General features: G+C 42.6%; 1 protein-coding gene across 1 annotated transcript in view; it reads right to left on the minus strand.

Moving 5' to 3' along the window:
• LOC139548107 (mediator of RNA polymerase II transcription subunit 13-like) overlaps window positions 1–13,743 on the minus strand; it is a 30,924-nt gene extending 17,181 nt beyond the window's left edge. Inside the window, exons 1-9 of the mRNA XM_071357480.1 lie at window positions 13,058–13,743; window positions 11,524–11,758; window positions 10,550–10,718; window positions 5,306–5,451; window positions 4,884–5,081; window positions 4,556–4,741; window positions 2,006–2,165; window positions 1,782–1,901; window positions 13–693 (exon numbers count right to left, since the gene is read on the minus strand). Of these exons, the coding sequence (XP_071213581.1) occupies window positions 13–693; window positions 1,782–1,901; window positions 2,006–2,165; window positions 4,556–4,741; window positions 4,884–5,081; window positions 5,306–5,451; window positions 10,550–10,718; window positions 11,524–11,758; window positions 13,058–13,123 (1,961 nt within the window). The 5' untranslated portion in view covers window positions 13,124–13,743. The remainder of the gene's footprint in view (window positions 1–12; window positions 694–1,781; window positions 1,902–2,005; window positions 2,166–4,555; window positions 4,742–4,883; window positions 5,082–5,305; window positions 5,452–10,549; window positions 10,719–11,523; window positions 11,759–13,057) is intronic.
• Window positions 13,744–18,210: the final 4,467 nt, after the last annotated feature.

Genomic DNA, 18,210 nt, shown 5'->3' on the forward strand with positions numbered 1-18,210 from the left:
TAGTGTACTCACTCTGTGACAGAGACAATGTTCTCCTGCCCTCCTCCTCCCCCAGAGTCATCCTGTAGTTTGTCCACAGGCAGCAGTGGTGTCAAGAAGTCTGAGGCCTTCTTCCGTGGCAGGTTGAAGTACTTCCAGGGGTTGTGGGCCGAGTCTTCGTTGGGGTTGATGGCTGAGCCCACGTAGGCAGTGGGTTCCAGGGATTCAGGGTAGGCAGGGGGGAAAGGCAGGGGCAGATCAGACGAGGTCTTCTGAGGCAGCAGGCAGGGCTCAGAGGAGGGGGGGTAGAAGTGTTGGTGGATGGGCGTGGAGGAGCTCTTCATGGCCCCAGGGTCTTCCTCCCCGTGCTCGCAGGGGTGGGGGCTGAGAGGTGGGGGCTGGGGGGAGCCGGCCAGGTCTTGGGGGGTCCCGTGGGTGTGCAACATGGGGGCTTTGGAAGGGGCTGTGTCTATGTGGTGCAGGCTGGGGTAGGGTCCCTCATCCTGGGTTCTCATACACAGCCTCCGGGGCTCCATGGCCTGCTCCTCAAACACATAGCTGCGGTGGTGAAAGGGTGTCTGGGGCCTCTTCTGCTGCTTCTCCCCCTTCTCCAACTTCTCGCCCAGCTTGTGTTTGGGTGGTGGCTGTGGGGGCTTGCCCACTGATGGGGGGTTTCCTGAGGTGCTGCCTGATCGTTGCTTCTGGTTTTTATGCCTGGGGTGAAGAGTCAAAATATTGGAATAGCAATTTACTGAATGTTCATTTCCAAGACGTTTGTGATAAAAATCAGACCCCCTAAAGGACTCTGGTGAGTTACAGGGAAAAATTCACATCAGCCTAAAACACATGTCAAGCAAGGCCCGCAGGCCGAATCTGGCCCATTTCTATCTGGCTTGCACAATGATTTGGGTTGTCAATTCATTTTGGCCTGCTTCCATACTGCCCACGACACTCTGCACTACAAGTCCCAGCAAGCACTGCCAACTTGATGAGCTCCAAAGACAGTGCATTGCCACACACACACACCCCTCCTCCCAGACACACACATACACCCACCCAACCAGGAGCCAGCTAGTGCGCTGTATCACCTAACTAAACATTTGCAGCAGCCAAGCTGTTTTCCTTAATGGTACTGACCGAATCTACCAGACCGAAAGTTTAAGTTGTAGGCAAAATGTTGATGCCAAGTTTCAGTTCCAAGAGGTCATTGCTGTAGCCTACAGACAATGCCATCTTTGATGTCAAAAATGTATTAGATAAAGGATTCACACGAGTATAAATGAATACTAAAGGACACACGTGAGAATGAGTTAAAGGTTGAGTCATCTACTTTATGAAATTACAGCTTGACGTGCTGTCCCATTTACAGAGCATCAGAGGGAAAGGGCACAGGCAGTCCTCCTAAGCTACTAAAATGTTTCATTCTGGCTTCGGTATATAAAACTTAAACAAAAAAAACCTGCAACAAAACGCTTAAAATGTGATTTATTTGGGGCGCAGCATGTTAGCCAATGCACATCTGCAAGCACAGGCTGGACAAATATTATTTATATTTATGTTAAAATGCTATATTCAGCATCCCACATAAATGTATAAGTGGACATCATAAAGTGGCATATTTAAAAAAATAAAAACGGTCCGTTTGGGTCGCGGTTCTATTCACGTTTTATTCTAAAAACAAACATAGGCAATGTCTGGACTGTAAATTCAATGTGTTTTTTCAATATGGCCCGTGCGGTGATTGAGTTTGACACCCCTGGCCTAAAACCCCCACCGTTATAATCAAACGTGATCCACAGTACCTTGAACAGTTGCAGTGTGCCCTATGCGATGACTCCACAAAATCCCATACTCCCGTTTTATCCCCCTCCTCCTCCTCCTCCTCCTCACAGGTGCCATTGGTCAATGTAGCAAACTTCCTCCTGACAAGGAACCAGACAAACAGAGCTCAGCAGGCAGACCCTCCTTCAATAGACCAGTAGTATGATATGAATCAGTAGGGTGAGGTGACGGGTAGTGTACATACTTGCTCTGGGCCCGGTTGGTAGTGCACTCCTGCCACACGCTCTCCACCACCTGGGCAGCAAGCCTACGGGGGATCTTGCTGCTGTGGATACCGCTGCTGTTGGAGCTGAAACCATCCACTGTCAAGCATAGCTTTAACCACCTCTGGGCTGCCTGATGATCTACAGCAGAAAAAAATTGAGAAACACTTAAGGGATAATGCCCAAGAAGCCAGTGTTTGGAGGATATACAGTATTGGCAGAGGTGTTAGCACAGAGACTAAACACTGGCTTCGAGGGCATTATCACTTTTATAAGACTGGTTACCAACATACTCAAATAATTGACATATTTTCATTAAAAAAAGTTATTCTGATCAATTTATTCATACTATTTCATCCTTCCGCGAGACATAGTCCTGACACAAATCTAGGGTTGCTACCCATGCAGGCTGGTTGTTCATTCTATCGGTTAGGACCAGTCGTTAAAGTATTGTTGTTTTAAATCTATGGATCGACACAGTCGTTTGTTCTAAAAGTTCCATTGCCACGATGGCTGGTAACGTTCTTATCCCTTGCTTGCTAGCCAGCCAACTTTGGCTAACAGTCACGTCAAACAGCACAGCCAGAACAGCAGCAGTAGCTGAATATTTTTTAAGCTGTTTTTCTAGTGAAATAATTTGGGATACATCCATAACAATGAATGCGGTAATGATGCGCAATTTCACCTGGCATATAACATTTGCTCTCTCGCCAGGCCACTGTTCAGAATAGATTGCCAACTGCACAGCTAAAACAATAACTTCAAACTGAAGCTGGAATGACAGCAAACTAGCTGCATTTTGTGATTTTCTATTGACATATGTAAACTTAGCAAAAAAAGTAACATCCTCTCACTGTCAAATGCGTTAATTTTCAGCAAACTTAACATGTGTAAATACTTGTATGAACATAAGATTCAACAACTGAGACAAACTGAACAAGTACCATAGACGTGACTAACATAAATGGAATGTGTCCCTGAACAAGGGGGTGGGGGTCAAAATCAAAAGGAACAGTCAATGCAGCCTGTGGCCACACCAGACACTAAGTACTGCAGTGCATCTCCTCCTCATGGACTCCAACCAGATTTGCCAGTTCCTGCTGTGAGATGTTACCCCCACTCTTCCACCAAGGAACCTGCAAGTACATTTCTGGGGGGGAATGGACTTAGCCCTCACCCTCCGATCCAACAGGTCCTAGACATGCTCAATGGGATTGAGATCCGGGCTCTTCACTGGCCATGGCAGGACACTGACATTCCTGTCTTGCAGGAAATCACGCACAGAATGAGCAGTATGGCTGGTGGCATTGTCATGCTGGAGGGTCATGTCAGGATGAGCCTGCAGGAATGGTACCACATGGAGGAGGATGTCTTCCCTGTAACGCACAGCGTTGAGATTGCCTGCAATGACAACAAGCTCAGTCCGATGATGATGTGACACACCGCCCCAGACCATGACGGACCCTCCACCTCCAAATTGATCCCGCTCCAGAGTACAGGCCTTGGTGTAACGCTCATTCCTTCGACGATAAACGCGAATCCGACCATCACCCCGGTGAGACAAAACCACGACTCATCAGTGAAGAGCACTTTTTGCCAGTCCTGTCTGGTCCAGCGATGGTGGGTTTGTGCCCATAGGTGACGTTGTTGCTGGTGATGTTTGGTGAGGAACTGCCTTACAACAGGCCTACAAGACCTTAATTGCCTACCGTCTGTAAGCTGTTAGTGTCTAAATGACCGTTCCACAGGTGCATGTTCATTAATTGTTTATGGTTCATTGAACAAGCATGGGAAACAGTGTTTAAACCCTTTACAATGAAGATATGAAGTTAATTCATAAAAATCCAATTATCTTTGAAAGACAGGGTCCTGAAAAAGGGAAGTTTCTTATGAGTTTATTATGCTGATTTATGATAATCGACTGGCTCGTTCTGACATCAGACACATTCATTACTATGGGACAGCTGGAATTTGAATGTAATATTGAAACAACTGACAGCAAGGTTAATACAAATCTCCTTAATACAAATCTTTTAGTGTAGATCTATTACATAAATTGCCTGGCTGGGCTGATGAGACAGTAGATTGAGCAGTCAGATGAAACAGAGTAAATAGGTGTTACAATGTCAGATTTAGCCAGTGGTAACTTGTGGAATAGACATCGCCTGGAAGGCGGTATTTATCCAATCAGCATCCAGGATCAGACCCACCCGTTGTATAAATTAATATAATACTCAGTATTAGTAAATCCTTCTACTTACCAAAATAATCAGTTATGAGTTTCATGTACATGTACCTATCTAGGGAGTTTTTCCTAGCCACTGTGCTTCTGCATTGCTTGCTCTTTGGGGTTTTAGGCTGAGTATCTGTATAAGCAATTTGTAAAAAGGGTTTAATAAAATAATTGAACCTGAACGCATCAATGTTTAATCATTCAAAAGATGGACACTGAAGCCAGACAGCTACTCATACCCTATTACACCTGCAGTGCTTGTGGTCCTAATAGACTAATTAGTAAATGGTAAGGCTACCTGTTTGGGCCTCCTCTGGTGATGTGGGAGGAGTAAGGGTGACAGAGGACATGGCAGGGTCTCTGTGGGCCCCCGGGCCCTCACACAGGATAGCTGAGGGGTTGGCTGAGCCCTGGGGGGCTAGGGCAGGGAGGTCTGACTGGGGAACCAGTACTAGACAGGCAGGGTACACCATCCTCACTCCAGCTGGAACAGATCAGCACAACACATTTAGTCAGTGACAGCCTCCTTCAGAAAACAGACACAATTGCAATACCACATACTAACCATGAAAATAACACATCCACACGCTGGACAACACACAACTGTAGCAACATCCCCATCTTACCAACAAGGACCTCCACGGCTGCTAGTGAGTCGTCCTCCCAGTCTGCATCCTCCATCTTGTCCTCGGGGCGGTCCTTGTCGCTGGGGCTAATGGGATAGAACTGCCTCCACTCCTCAATGAGTTTCTGGGTGGGGTGGTCAGACATCTTGAAGGACTGGCCCGTGACCGTCCCGTTCAGACCATATGGACTCAAGATGACTGGAAAGGAGAGAGGGGATATGAAGTGTGAGGTCAGAATAGAGTCGTGACTAGAGATAAATTAATTATGACAGCAGGCAAGACTATGCTTGAATTATAAATACTACTGCAGCGGCATTGCCTTTGACAAAAAAATATAATTAATATCTATGGAAATTACAGTATCTAACCAATGACAGGTAGTGGAACTGTTGTCTCAATAGGCCATGGCTGGTTAGACCCACCTTGCAGGGGGCTAGCATTCTGCTGTGCCAGGCTCAGGTGCTCTTCACTCAGCCGCTGGACAGACTGGTGCTGGGCAATCTCTACGCTGGTGCACACATTACTGTCCCCGTGCAGGAAGAAGGTGAATGCACACGACAGGTGTTCACTGCAGAAGGGATGGAAAAACACATTCAGTCTCAGATCCATCTGGAAATATAGGTAAGACATTCCTCAGAGAAGCAATCCGAGTGAAACATAAGATTCAATGTCTTTTCAGATACAGAAAGCAAAATTATGATTTATTCTCATTTGGATTCACTGGTAACAGGACAAAATGACAGGTTTCCTAAATGCAAAAGAGAACAATTAAAAGGGTTGAACAGGGAGGTCTGTTGTCCTTGACCTGACAGGATACTTCAGACATGAAAGAAAAAAACTATACCAAAACAATCTACAGTCATATGATGCTGTAAGCAGGGTTTGGGCTGGAAATGTAACTGAAAGGTAAACAAAGATTTGCTGCTGTATGCAGAGTAAAGATCTTCTTGCATGATTTCTTGACAGACGGAGCAAGTCAGGATACACTGGTTTATTACAATCGGTGCCATCTTTCTTTCTGCCTGAGGCTCACTCATGTTATACGTGCACTGAACAGTTAACAACAGTAAATGTACGGATTAAAAATTTTAAGAAACTACTTCCAGGGTTTTCTTCTGGATCAAAAAGGAGCGTAGGTGGTGGGTGTGGCGTGGCAATGGGTGCGGTCGGCACTGCTGAATCTCTCTACACCACCATCTTGGCTCTGTAGGCATTTAAGCCAATCTCCTGCAATCCTACAATTTTCACCATGGAGTGGAGATCATGAAATTTGCTAAAAAATATATATTTTCTACATATTCTGCCATGGAGTAGAGAGAATGTTATAGTTTTAAAGTTAATTTCCTGCAATTGTATGCATTTTGCCATGCTGTGTTCTTATGCTCAAACATAAAATCAAGACTGCTAAAATAATTATTTTGGGAATTTTCAATTCTCCCTGTCTAGATTTTATGTTGGTGATTGTTAGTTTTCAAAGACATTACAAAAAAAATAGGTCTATTATCTTTTCAACATACTTTATATGTGGTTTTAAGTTCACACCGAAAGCATTTTTCCATCCCAAAAGTGAAATATCTTTTTAAATTACTGTTTGAATGCTTAGGCGGCCCGCCCAAGGATTACAATGGCCGAAACATCCCCGCTTTCCAGTTAAATCATAACAAAAACCTTGATTTTCTATAAAGTTGAATCAAAGGTGGGAATGTTGGCACGAGAAGGCACAAGACAGGGTTATCAATGTCAAACTAATCTTTACAATCAAAACTTTTACAGTCTGTGTTACATAGATAGCAGCTCCAGTACTTTGCTGGAAGGATAATAGTCTCAACATCCCAGAAATACAACTGAAGACTGCATGACAGGCTATTGGTCTGTTCCTAGAGCGACAGGCCCATGTCTTCACCACAGAGAAAGCAGCTGGAAATCCCGATGAGGGCGCAACGCTAAAACACACCTACACAAAAAAATATATTTAAAAAAGCTGCCCCAAATGCGCTCTGTTCTTTAAAATCACAATTTAACCAACACCTATCTATTTTTGTGACTACCTGGACCTATCAATTGGTTTTTAAGTATTGAAACCAAACCATATGGATTCGAATGAAAAGTACCTGAATAAACATGAAACAGTAAATATAAGCAGCGAACATCATTTCAAATAGGCTACATGACATATTAAAAACAGCATATAAACACTAAACAGGTCAGTAGCCAGATGAAGGAATTTAAATAAAATATTTTGGTAGGGTACATTATTCCAAGGCTATAGCCTACAAAGAAATACATTGTGAAGCATTGCGAGTGAAACACAATAGCCTGGTAGGGAAATAAGCCCTTGGCATTTAAACATTTTGTTGTATTAAATCATTAGTCTATTAATTATAGGCTGTGACTTAATTAGAATGAGATACAAAATTACACAACCCCTTTTTCATGATATCCAATTGGTATTTACAGTCTTGTCCATCGCTGCAACTCTCGTACGGACTTGGGCTGTGCAGAGATGCAGAGTTTTTTTATGGTATGCCCAAAAAGGTTTTTAGGGCAAAATAACGCAATCAAAACAGAAAGCTCCTTGAATGTGGGAATATGCCAGGCCTATTGGGCCAAAATCAATTATGGCCTATGGTATAAATAATACAACAGAAATTAAGGAAACTTTTAAGAGATCTGATTTTTAGTTTATAAATACTTTTCTACAATGATACACTTAGTCATAACTAAGTGTATCTACCCACCACATTCCTTTATTTTAGCATGTGCACAGAATAAGTACACCATCTTGCTTTTGGGATATGTGTCTTCAGATTCCACAATGATTCTTTAGTTGTGGACACTACAATCACCGCACTCCCTCCCTTGGTACTAATCTTTGTAAGTCACCCTGATTTAGCACTTGTGTGCTTTATTAGTTTCTTTATGAAAATATTTAGCAAACTCCACGACAGTAGCTAAAGCAAGGGGCTATAGCAGCACACAAGTAGACTACAAATGCATGCTGGGGCGGGCATGCCCTGAGCTGGTGAAGAGAGCACTCCTAGGCACGCTCCGCTCCTCACTCTGCTCTACTCACAAACGGACTTATATGCCATTAAAACCTACTTCCAGGTCACAATGGCTGCTTACTGTGAGGAAAATGGTCATTGAGGCCTGAGGCATGGCCTTCAACCAGCATGGACAACAGACAGATTATTTTAGTTTCAGTTAAAAGTGATCCTCCAAGACACCTACTTTCCTTAAATAGGCCAAAATGTGATCACCTAGTTAAAAATAACAGACTATTATAGAATTGAAATGTTGAAACAAGGCTTTATTTCCTCACTAGTGCTGCACAGCCAAGCGGGCTACACACACCAAAATAGTTCCTGTTGACAAGGTTAGTGTAAAACCACAATGCAGACTCAGCATTTTCCAAAGACCAGACAGAGTAAAGGTGACAGTGACACCGCTGAATCTCACTCACACACCAACTCTCATTTTCACCAAGTCCAAGGAGGCACTGCCCTTCTTCAACACCCACTTGTAGATGTCTTCATCCTGAACATTGTGGCCAATTCTCACACACTTCACACCCGTAAACACACCATGACAGCTTAACACCCCAGTGATCATGCACTGCTTGAATTTCCAGGGCAGGCGAAACAGGCAGGGCTCAAATTAGCCCATTAGGGCTCTCCAGGATTCCCCCAGGCCCCATTTGAGTGCAGGGGGAAGCCAAAACTGTGATGTCATTCCACTTAAATGCGCCTGCATGCTTCCCAGCCGAAGAGTTCTTGCATATATTATGACTACATTTTGTGACGGCTTTGTTAGTATTGGACTTGTCAAGGTATTATTTTTAAAATATAATAAAACATTTTAAGCTGTTAGTGCAAAACAAATGTAGAGCGCAAGCCAATGTCTACACCCCTTCATCTAGGTTTGGTCAACAGTAGGGATTCTTCAATTAAGTATTTGTTTGTTTGTTTGTTTTCGCACACATTTTTTTAAATGAGAAATACTGCACCAAACATCTTAGATGTGAAATTGCTCAACTAAGATCTTCTCTGCAAAACCCCAAAATGGCCTTCCGGATGGCGCAGTGGTCTAAGGCACTGCATCGCAGTGCTAGCTGTGCCACCAGAGACTCTGGGTTTGAGCCCAGGCTCTGTCTGGCTCCGGTAGGGATATCCTTGTCTCATCGCGCACTAGCGACTCCTGTGGCGGGCCGGGCGCAGTGCGTGCTGACCAGGTCGCTAGGTGTACTGTGTTTCCTCCGTCACATTGGTGCGGCTGGCTTCCGGGTTGGATGCGCGCTGTGTTAAGAAGCAGTGCGGCTTGGTTGGGTTGTGTTTCGGAGGACGCATGGCTCTCGACCTTCGTCTCTCCCAAGCCCGTATGGGAGTTGTAGCGATGAGACAAGACAGTAACTACTAACAACTGGATACCACGAAATTGGGGCGAAAAATAGATTTATTTGAATAATTCGGACTATTTTGAGAAAGTGTATACTGGCTACGGCGTCTCAAATTTACAAACAGTACTATTGGGGCTTTTTTGTTGTTTTTCAAGCTAAGGGCTTTTAAGGGCTTATGCGACCACACTCGTTTGGTCAGCCTAGCCTTCAGGAAAACTAAAGCATGCTAATGCATAACAGGGCAAAAATGAATACAGTATGCATGTCTACTCTCAGCAGCAGAAAATAATTATCTGCTGCTTGTTCAGCCTGAGATAGATTCCCTAATGTTTCCAAAATATCTAATGGCAGTGTAGTAGTTGTCTGGAATCTGAGGTAATTTAGAGATCAGAATCTGTGCATGGCTGACTCACGTGAACAAGCATACATTCACCTGCCCCCACTAAAATACTATCTACGGACAACAGGAAACTCTCCAGATATCCAAGAAGTAATCCAGCAGGGCTATTAACAGAAAAGGATACTGAAGTGTGAATGGCTACTAAACATATGCTGCCTTTGAAGAGCCAAGTGTCCAAGGAGGATTTCAATGAATCCATCAACCCTCAGGGATTATTTCAAGAATAAATCGAAAGGGACAAAAGCTTCAGATAGGGAGTCAATGACAAAATGTGTGCATTTCTATGGCCTGTGTGTTACAAAGCATATGCCCGAACATCAAGTAAAAGGAAAACTATCACATTCACATGCTGACAAGATCAGGCACGCGCGTGGGTCCGCCATCGCACAAATATTGATTTTGTCCATCCACACCAGATGCGATCAGGACACGCAGGTTGAAATATCAAAATGAACTCTGAACCAACTATACTCATTTGGGGACAGGTCGAAACACATGAAACATTCATTGCAATTCAGCTAGCTATCTTGTTGCAAGCTAATTTGTCCTGGGATATAAACATTGGGTTATAAACAGCATGTCAGAAACGGCTGAATTTCACTAGACATTAATGCACGTCATTAACAACTTCCATTGGCATTCACTCAATTTACTATAGGCCTACATTTGTGGCCAACCAATTTACTATTCTTGGCAGATGTTTTTAATCCAGTGCAACACATTACTAAAACCAATAAGGAATTACACTGGATCAGGATGCCTGGTTGACCTGCTGTAGAAATGTACTAGAAAGTCACCAGAGCACTCCGCAAAACTGATGAAGATATCAATGCACTGGTTACAGAAGAGGGTTAATATGGGGACTCTTACCTCTTACTGATGGGCTTCTCATCCTTCTCGTAGGGCTTGACAAACCACTTGCCAATACGGACAAAGCTGCGGTTCATGAGGCAACGCTCCAGCAGGTTGTGGACAGCTTTGAACAGGAGTGTGCGGCACTCGTAGGACAACCCGCTCTCCCACTCGCCTTCCTCTTCACCTGAGCCAGGGAGAGAGCAAAGACAGTCAGATAGCTGCTGAATGCTCCATCAACATCACAACTTTAAACTGTAAACAAGAACTAAAGGATTGGTGGTGTTGCAGTTTGATATGGGTTCAAACAAGATTGGATAGGAATTTTTGACCATCTGCCAATGTTTACGATGAAACTCAACACATTATGCAACTATGTAAATAATATGTTAAAGAGAAAATCCACTCAAAAACAGCAGTCAAACTGTGTAGCTTTCATGGACATTCAAGAAGCAGTGTCACCACCCACATAATCATGATGGATCATATCCAAAAGATAATTTGAGTGGAGTTTCCCTTTAAGCTTTCACGATGAACTGTTGCAACAGTTTGACGGGTGGTGGGGATACAAAAGGGAATTTCACCTGACTAGTGTAGGATAGATACTAAACAAAAATGTTCACTTTGTTTTATCAGTGGCAAGGACTATAAGATCTAGCCACCAGGTAGCCACTTAGCTTCACCCTGTAGGCAGCTAACTACTGTAACAGGAGCTGCGACTCCAATGAAAAAGCAGATGAAAAAGCAGTTATAAGGTCAACAAGTTGACCTTATAACTGTAGGCCCGACATGTAAACTACTTGCATCTTTCACAACCAAAAGATGTAGGTAGTCATTGAAGTGCATCAGGCTGTGGACTACTGGACTACTCATCTGAGCAGTGCCTTGCATGACTCTGGCAGCCTCTCTCCCAAAAGTCAACAGAGTTGATCCTAACTCCAATGCCATGTGAGCCAGAAACATCCCTTCACGTAGCAGAGGCTTGCCCTTACTTGACAGATCGTGGTGGATGAGTTCGGCGAAGCTGGGGTCGTCCCCCCACCAGAAGAGCCAGAGCTCACGGCGGCCCGGGGTGTGGTGCCTCCGCCACACGCTTAGCACGTCGGCCGCCAGGCACCGGCTGAAGCTGCACAGGATGGGGTCTTCCTCTGTCACGGGAAAGAGGATGGGCGAGGAGGTGGGCCCCTGCCACACAAAACGTCGCCATTTTATCCCAGTCAGGTCAGCCTGGGGGATGGGGTGAGAAAAGAGAGAGCTGAGACAGAGGTCCAATCACAAATGGACACTAGACCCTATGCACTTGTGGAGACCTGAGAGGATTTGACAGGTGCAATTAATATGGTAATAGCTCCACCTTGCCTTCTGATAGGCTCAATGGAAGTTTCACCATATTGCTTATACCACCCACTTCCTTGCAGATCTCTGAAAGTGCGTAGGGTCCATTTGGGATTGGCCCAGAGACAGGATGCAAGCCGGCTGAATGTAAAGCAGTGCAGTAGTAGCCTAACTCCTGGGACAACTTTAACAGCTGCTTTATCTAACCAGTGTGAAGTACATACAAATACAAAATGTAAAAGATGCAGTTGTTCCTTTGTGTGCAACCTAACCTTCAAATCATTAGGCTTTAGGGTTCAAAGGATAGGAAACCCATTTCTATCAAAGTATTTAGTGCCAATGGTTATTACCTAGAATATTCAATATAGAATACCTTCGAATGCTATGCAACATTTTCAAGAAGAAGATTAAAGAATTAATTCAAAATATGACAAGACATTTCTTATATCCTAGTTAATAAAATATACAGTTTCAGAATCACTAAAACTATTGGCCTATAGTTGATATAAGGTAACTTGTCTTAGTACCCTGTTGAAAGTTCTATCCATAAGGGAGTACCACATAACACTACAATGAGGAAGTGTGCAACTGACTAGCTTCATGAGTTGTAGTTGACAGCACTGGTGATAGGAATGCTCACTGAAGAAAACAATACTGTAGACCTAGTCTAAGGCTGACTCATATTGTTGGCCTAAAAAGTTAGCCATAACTAACTAACAAGCATCAAGTTGTAAACAAACACGAATGTACACTATGACTAGTTGCTAAGAAATAGTTAGTTGGATAGAAGAAATATAAATCAAATATATAGCTAATGGTAATGAGGCGAAGAAGAATCATTAACATCTCACAATGACAGACAACCTCACAAAATAACCTGAACCTTGCAAGCCAGTTAGCCAACATTAGCTAGCTAGCGAAATGATAGCTAGCTAAGTAAGAATGTTTGTAGTTGAATCTGGTGTACTTCAATTGCTATAAACTAACATCGTATCAACAAAGTATTAATGTTAGCTAACTACAGTTAACTCACTTGCAAAATTGCATTAGACAGTAATCTAGAACAGGCCTTGACGCCTCCAGTCAGCTGTAGTCAAGCGGTTTAGCTTGCTGGCTGCCTAGCCAAAATGGCTTTATGGCCTCAGTTTGAGCTAGCTAACGTTAGCATGCCAGCATAGTTTAATCACTTACCAGGCAAAATAGGTTGGAGTGGCAGTCCTCCAAACTGGCCCCGTTTGGTACAAAACATGAACTCATCCTCACAGCGTGGTTGAACAATCCATCGTCTCAGTTACCGAGAAGAGCAATATTCAGCTAAGTTATTTGATCTGGATATTGAGTATTTAGTCAACTAAACTAGAAAACTAAGATGCTAACTTGCTAGTTATTTATACAACCGGTTGATGCCTAGCCACTATGCTAGCTTCTTGCTTGCTAAACAGTCTCGCTGTCTTGATAGCCAGCTAGCTAGTTAGCGTTCTACGCTAACAAATTCATCAACCCCCACTTCGAGTCCGTTTTCTTACTTTACAATACGTTAACTAAAATATATACACGAACCATACCACAGCCTCACCATGAAATGATGTAATCTAAAACAAGTTCAGAGTTAAGAAACGCTCCCCTCCCCGAGTTAAGCTATCTAGCTAACATAGCCAATTCAGGCTAAATAAAACAGTTAGCTAACACCACCCTTATATTCCCCATAGTCGCCGGAATCCGATAAAACTATCAAAACTTTCACTAAAATACTGACATCATGATGTAAATGTCCAGTAAGGGTAAGCATTTGCGTTTAATGATTCTCGGGTCCTGCAGGTTGCCATTTGAATTCAAGGGTTGAATTCTTTAATGGCGGCCAAGAGGACAACTCTGCCTCCCAACTCCCATTGGCCAATTTGTGGTAATGGGGGGGGGGGGGGGGGGCGTCACACTATAACTGATAGCTCGTAACTGAGTTTACTGATCAAACCAATGACATCTTTGTATCAAGCCACTCTCATCCTATAATGATCATTATGCTTTCAGGCTCCAGCCAGCCATAATCTAATGGAAATAGTAAAAAAACGGAACCTCTCATCCTGGTCCCAGTCAGTCAATCGCAGGTAATCCTCCTCAGGTAGCCTAGTGGTTAGAGCGTTGGGCCAGTAACCGAAAGGTTGCTTGATAGAATTCCTGAGCTGACAAGGTAAAAATCTGTCGTTCTGCCCCTAAACAAGGGAGTTAAGTTAACCCACTGTTCCTAGGCCGTCATTGTAAATAAGAATCTGTTCTGATCTGACTTGCCTAGTTAAATAAAGGTTAAATAAAAAGACAGAACTACTGGCCAATATGTCACCAAAACAGGGCACAATAGGACAGTTTTACTAAATGTTTGCATTTTTGCAAGTTTTCCCCTGTTCTTTATTAGAGGGGAATATGACATAAGGTAGAGAAAAGGGTAAATAGAGGTAAAGGAGGGGGAATCATATATCAAACATACACAACTGTTTGGGGGAGCTCTGACAGAAGTTTGGCATACTTTCAACTCCAGCTGATGACATGAGGGTATAATGTTTAATTTCCAGGGCACTCTAGTGTCTACAAATAGATTTATTAATTCACATACATCATAATTATTTTGGAGATTTCTGTTACAGCTATCAGAATACATTTCTCAAATACTCCCCATACAATTTCAGGTGTAGAGTGACAGAAAGCACCCTTGTTGATTATGAGTGAAACTCTTGCATCCAATGTACAGTAACATTCAAAAGTTTGGACACACCTAGTCATTCAATGGTTTTTCTTTATTTTTGACTATTTTCTACATTGTAGAATAATAGTGAAGACATCAAAACTATGAAATAACACATGGAATCATGTAGTCACCAAAAAAGTGTTAAACAAATCAAAATATAATTTATATTTGAGATTCTTCAAAGTAGCCACTCTTTGCCTTGATGACAGCTTTGCACACTCTTGTCATTCTCTTAACCAGCTTCATGAGTTAGTCACCTGGAATGCATTTCAATTAACAGGTGTGCCTTGTTAAAACCTCATTTGTGGAATTTCTTTCCTTCATAATGGGTTTGAGACAATCAGTTGTGTTGTGACAAGGTAGGGGTGGTATACAGAAATGGCCCTATTTGGTAAAAGACCAAGTCCATATTATGGCAAGAACAGCTCAAATAGGCAAAATTAAATGACAGTCCATCATTACTTTAAGACATGAAGGTCAGTCAATACGGAACATTTCAATAACTTTGAAAGTTTCTTCAAATGCAGTCGCAAAAACCATCAAGTGCTATGATGAAACTGGCTCTCATGGGGAACGCCACAGGAAAGGAAGACCCAGAGTTACCTCTGCTGCAGAGGATACGTTCATTAGAGTTACCAGCCTCAGAAATTGCAGCCCAAATAAATGCTTCACAGAGTTCAAGTAACAGACACATCACAACATCAACTGTTCAGAGGAGACTGCGTGAATCAGGCCTTCATGGTCAAATTGCTGCAGAGAAATCACTACTAAAGGACACCAATAATAAGAAGAGACTTGCTTGGGCCAAGGAACACGAGCAATGAACATTAGAATGGTGGAAATCGGTCCTTTGGTTTGATGAGTCCAAATGGGAGATTTTTGGATCCAACCGCCGTGTCTTTGTGAGACGCAGAGTAGGTGAATGGATGATCTTCGCATGTGTGGTTCCCACCGTGAAGCATGGAGGAGGTGTGATGGTGCATTGCTGGTGACACTGACAGTGATGTATTTAGAATTCAAGGCACACTTAACCAGCATGGCTACCACAGCATTCTGCAGCGAAACCATCTGGTTTGCACTTACTGGGACTATCAGTTGTTTTTCAACAGGACGATGCTACAAAACACACCTCCAAGCTCTGCAAGGGCTATTTGACCTACACTTTTTTATATATATATACCGTTGAAGTCAGACTTAGGTTGGAGTCATTAAAACTCGTTTTTCAACCACTCCACAAATTTCTTGTCAACAAATTATAGTTTTGGCAAGTCGGTTAGGGCATTTACTTTGTGCATGACACAAGTAATTTTTCCAACATTTGTTTACAGACAGATTATTTGACTTTATCACAATTCCAGTGGGTCAGAAGTTTACATACGCTAAGTTGACTGTGCCTTTAAACAGCTTGGAAAATTGCAGAAAATTATGTCATGGCTTTAGAAGCTTCTGATAGGCTAATTGACATGATTTGAGTCAATTGATGGTGTTCCTGTGGATGTATTTCAAGGCCTACCTTGAAACTCAGTGCCTCTTTGCTTGACATCATGGGAAAATAAAAAAAATCAGCCAAGACCTCAGAAACAAATTGTAGACTTCCACAAGTCTGGTTCATCCTTGGGAGCAATTTCCAAACGCCTGAAGGTACCACATTCATCTGTACAAACAGTAGTAAGCAAGTATAAACACCATGAGACCATGCAGCTGTCATACCGCTCAGGAAGGAGACGTGTTCTTTGGTACGAAAAGTGCAAATCAATCCCAGAACAACAGCAAAGGACCTTGTGAAGATGCTGGAGGAAACAGGTACAAAAGTATCTATATCCACAGCAAATTGAGTCCTATATCGACATAACCTGAAAGGCAAGGAAGCAAGGAAGAAGCCACGGCTCCAAAACCACCATAAAAAAGCCAGACTGGTTTGCAACTGCACATGGGACAAAGATTGTACTTTTTGGAATACCTTTTTGGAATACCTAGGATAGGTATATCCTAGGTAAGGAATACCTAGGATAGGATAAAGTAATCCTTCTAACCCCCCCCCCCCCCCCCCCTTAAAAGAGTTAGATGCACTATTGTAAAGTGGTTGTTCCACTGGATATCATAAGGTGAATGCACCAACTTGTAAGTCGCTCTGGATAAGAGCGTCTGCTAAATGACTTAAATGTAAATGTCCTCTGGTCTGATGAAACAAAAATAGAACTGTTTGGCCATAATGACCATCGTTATGTTTGGAGGAAAAAGGGGGATGCTTGCGAAGCCGAAGAACACCATCCCAACCGTAAAGCACGGGGGTGGCAGCATCATGTTGTGGGGGTGCGTTCCACTGGGAATGTGATGAAAGAAATAAAAGCTGAAATAAATAAATCTCTCTACTATTATTCTGACATTTCACATTCTTAAAATAAAGTGGGGATCCTAATTAACCTAAGACAGGGAATTTTTACTAGGATTAAATGTCAGGAATTGTGAAAAACTGAGTTTAAATGTTTTTGGCTAAGGTGTATGTAAACTTACGACTTAAACTGTATGTGTTATTTCATAGTTTGTGTTCACTATTATTCTACAATGTAGAAAATAGTAAAAATAAAGAAAAACCCTTGAATGAGTTGGTGTGTACAAAATGTTTGACTGGTACTGTATATAAACATGAACATTGGTGCGAAGACCAGTCTTGCATGCAGTGCATTTGGACCAAACTGTTCCTGGTTCGTTTGATCCAAATTTCTGGGGAGTATTATACCTCATATTTAAAGGGATACACCCAAATTACAAAATTATATTTGTTTCCTTACCCTGTAAGCAGTCTATGGACAAGGTATGACAGCAATCCAAATATATGGTTCATTATGAGTCTAAACTCTATCAGTATCATTGTTTTTAGGGGCGGCAGGTAGGCTAGTGGTTAGAGCATTGGGCCAGTAACCGAAAGGTTGCTAGATCTAATCCCCGAGCTGACAAGGTAAAAATCTGTCGTTCTGCAAATAAGAATTTGTTCTTAACTGACTTGCCTAGTTAATTTTTGGGAGGCAAAATCCAAACAAGTGCATCTAGTCATGCAGTACCACTTACCACCACGTAGCGGCAGCCCCAGTATGAGAAATGTATTTTCACCGAAGTTGGCAGCAGCCACCCAGTCTGGCTCTCAGTTTGGGTACTGCTGGTTTATAGGACAGAAGCAGAGATTTTTCCACAGCGAAGAGGACGTGAAAATAATTTATACATGAGGTTGTTGATGCTGACAAATATTATTCAAGGCGAGCTGGTACGACAGGCTGGAAAAATGAGTTACTGACTTTAACATATTTACTTTATGCCAAGGTTTGCCAGGCAATTTAATCTAGGCAGGATACGAACCAGGAGATTTAACACGTTTTAAAGTCATAGTCCCGGGTCTTTGTCACAGCAATTCTAGTCCAACTAAGCAATGGTACCTTTCCAACATTTAAAAATACACTATGACAGTTATTATTCATGTTTACCATTATAGAAGATATGCATGTATTCATTTAGCTCTTACCCGACGCAACATTCTCTTCTCTATCAGCACAATAACAAATATAACCAAATGTCCCCATTCAGTAAGTAATTGACACTAAAAGTGAAA

This window comes from Salvelinus alpinus, chromosome 21 (genome assembly GCF_045679555.1).
Source record: "Salvelinus alpinus chromosome 21, SLU_Salpinus.1, whole genome shotgun sequence".
Classification (NCBI taxonomy): Eukaryota; Metazoa; Chordata; class Actinopteri; order Salmoniformes; family Salmonidae; genus Salvelinus; species Salvelinus alpinus.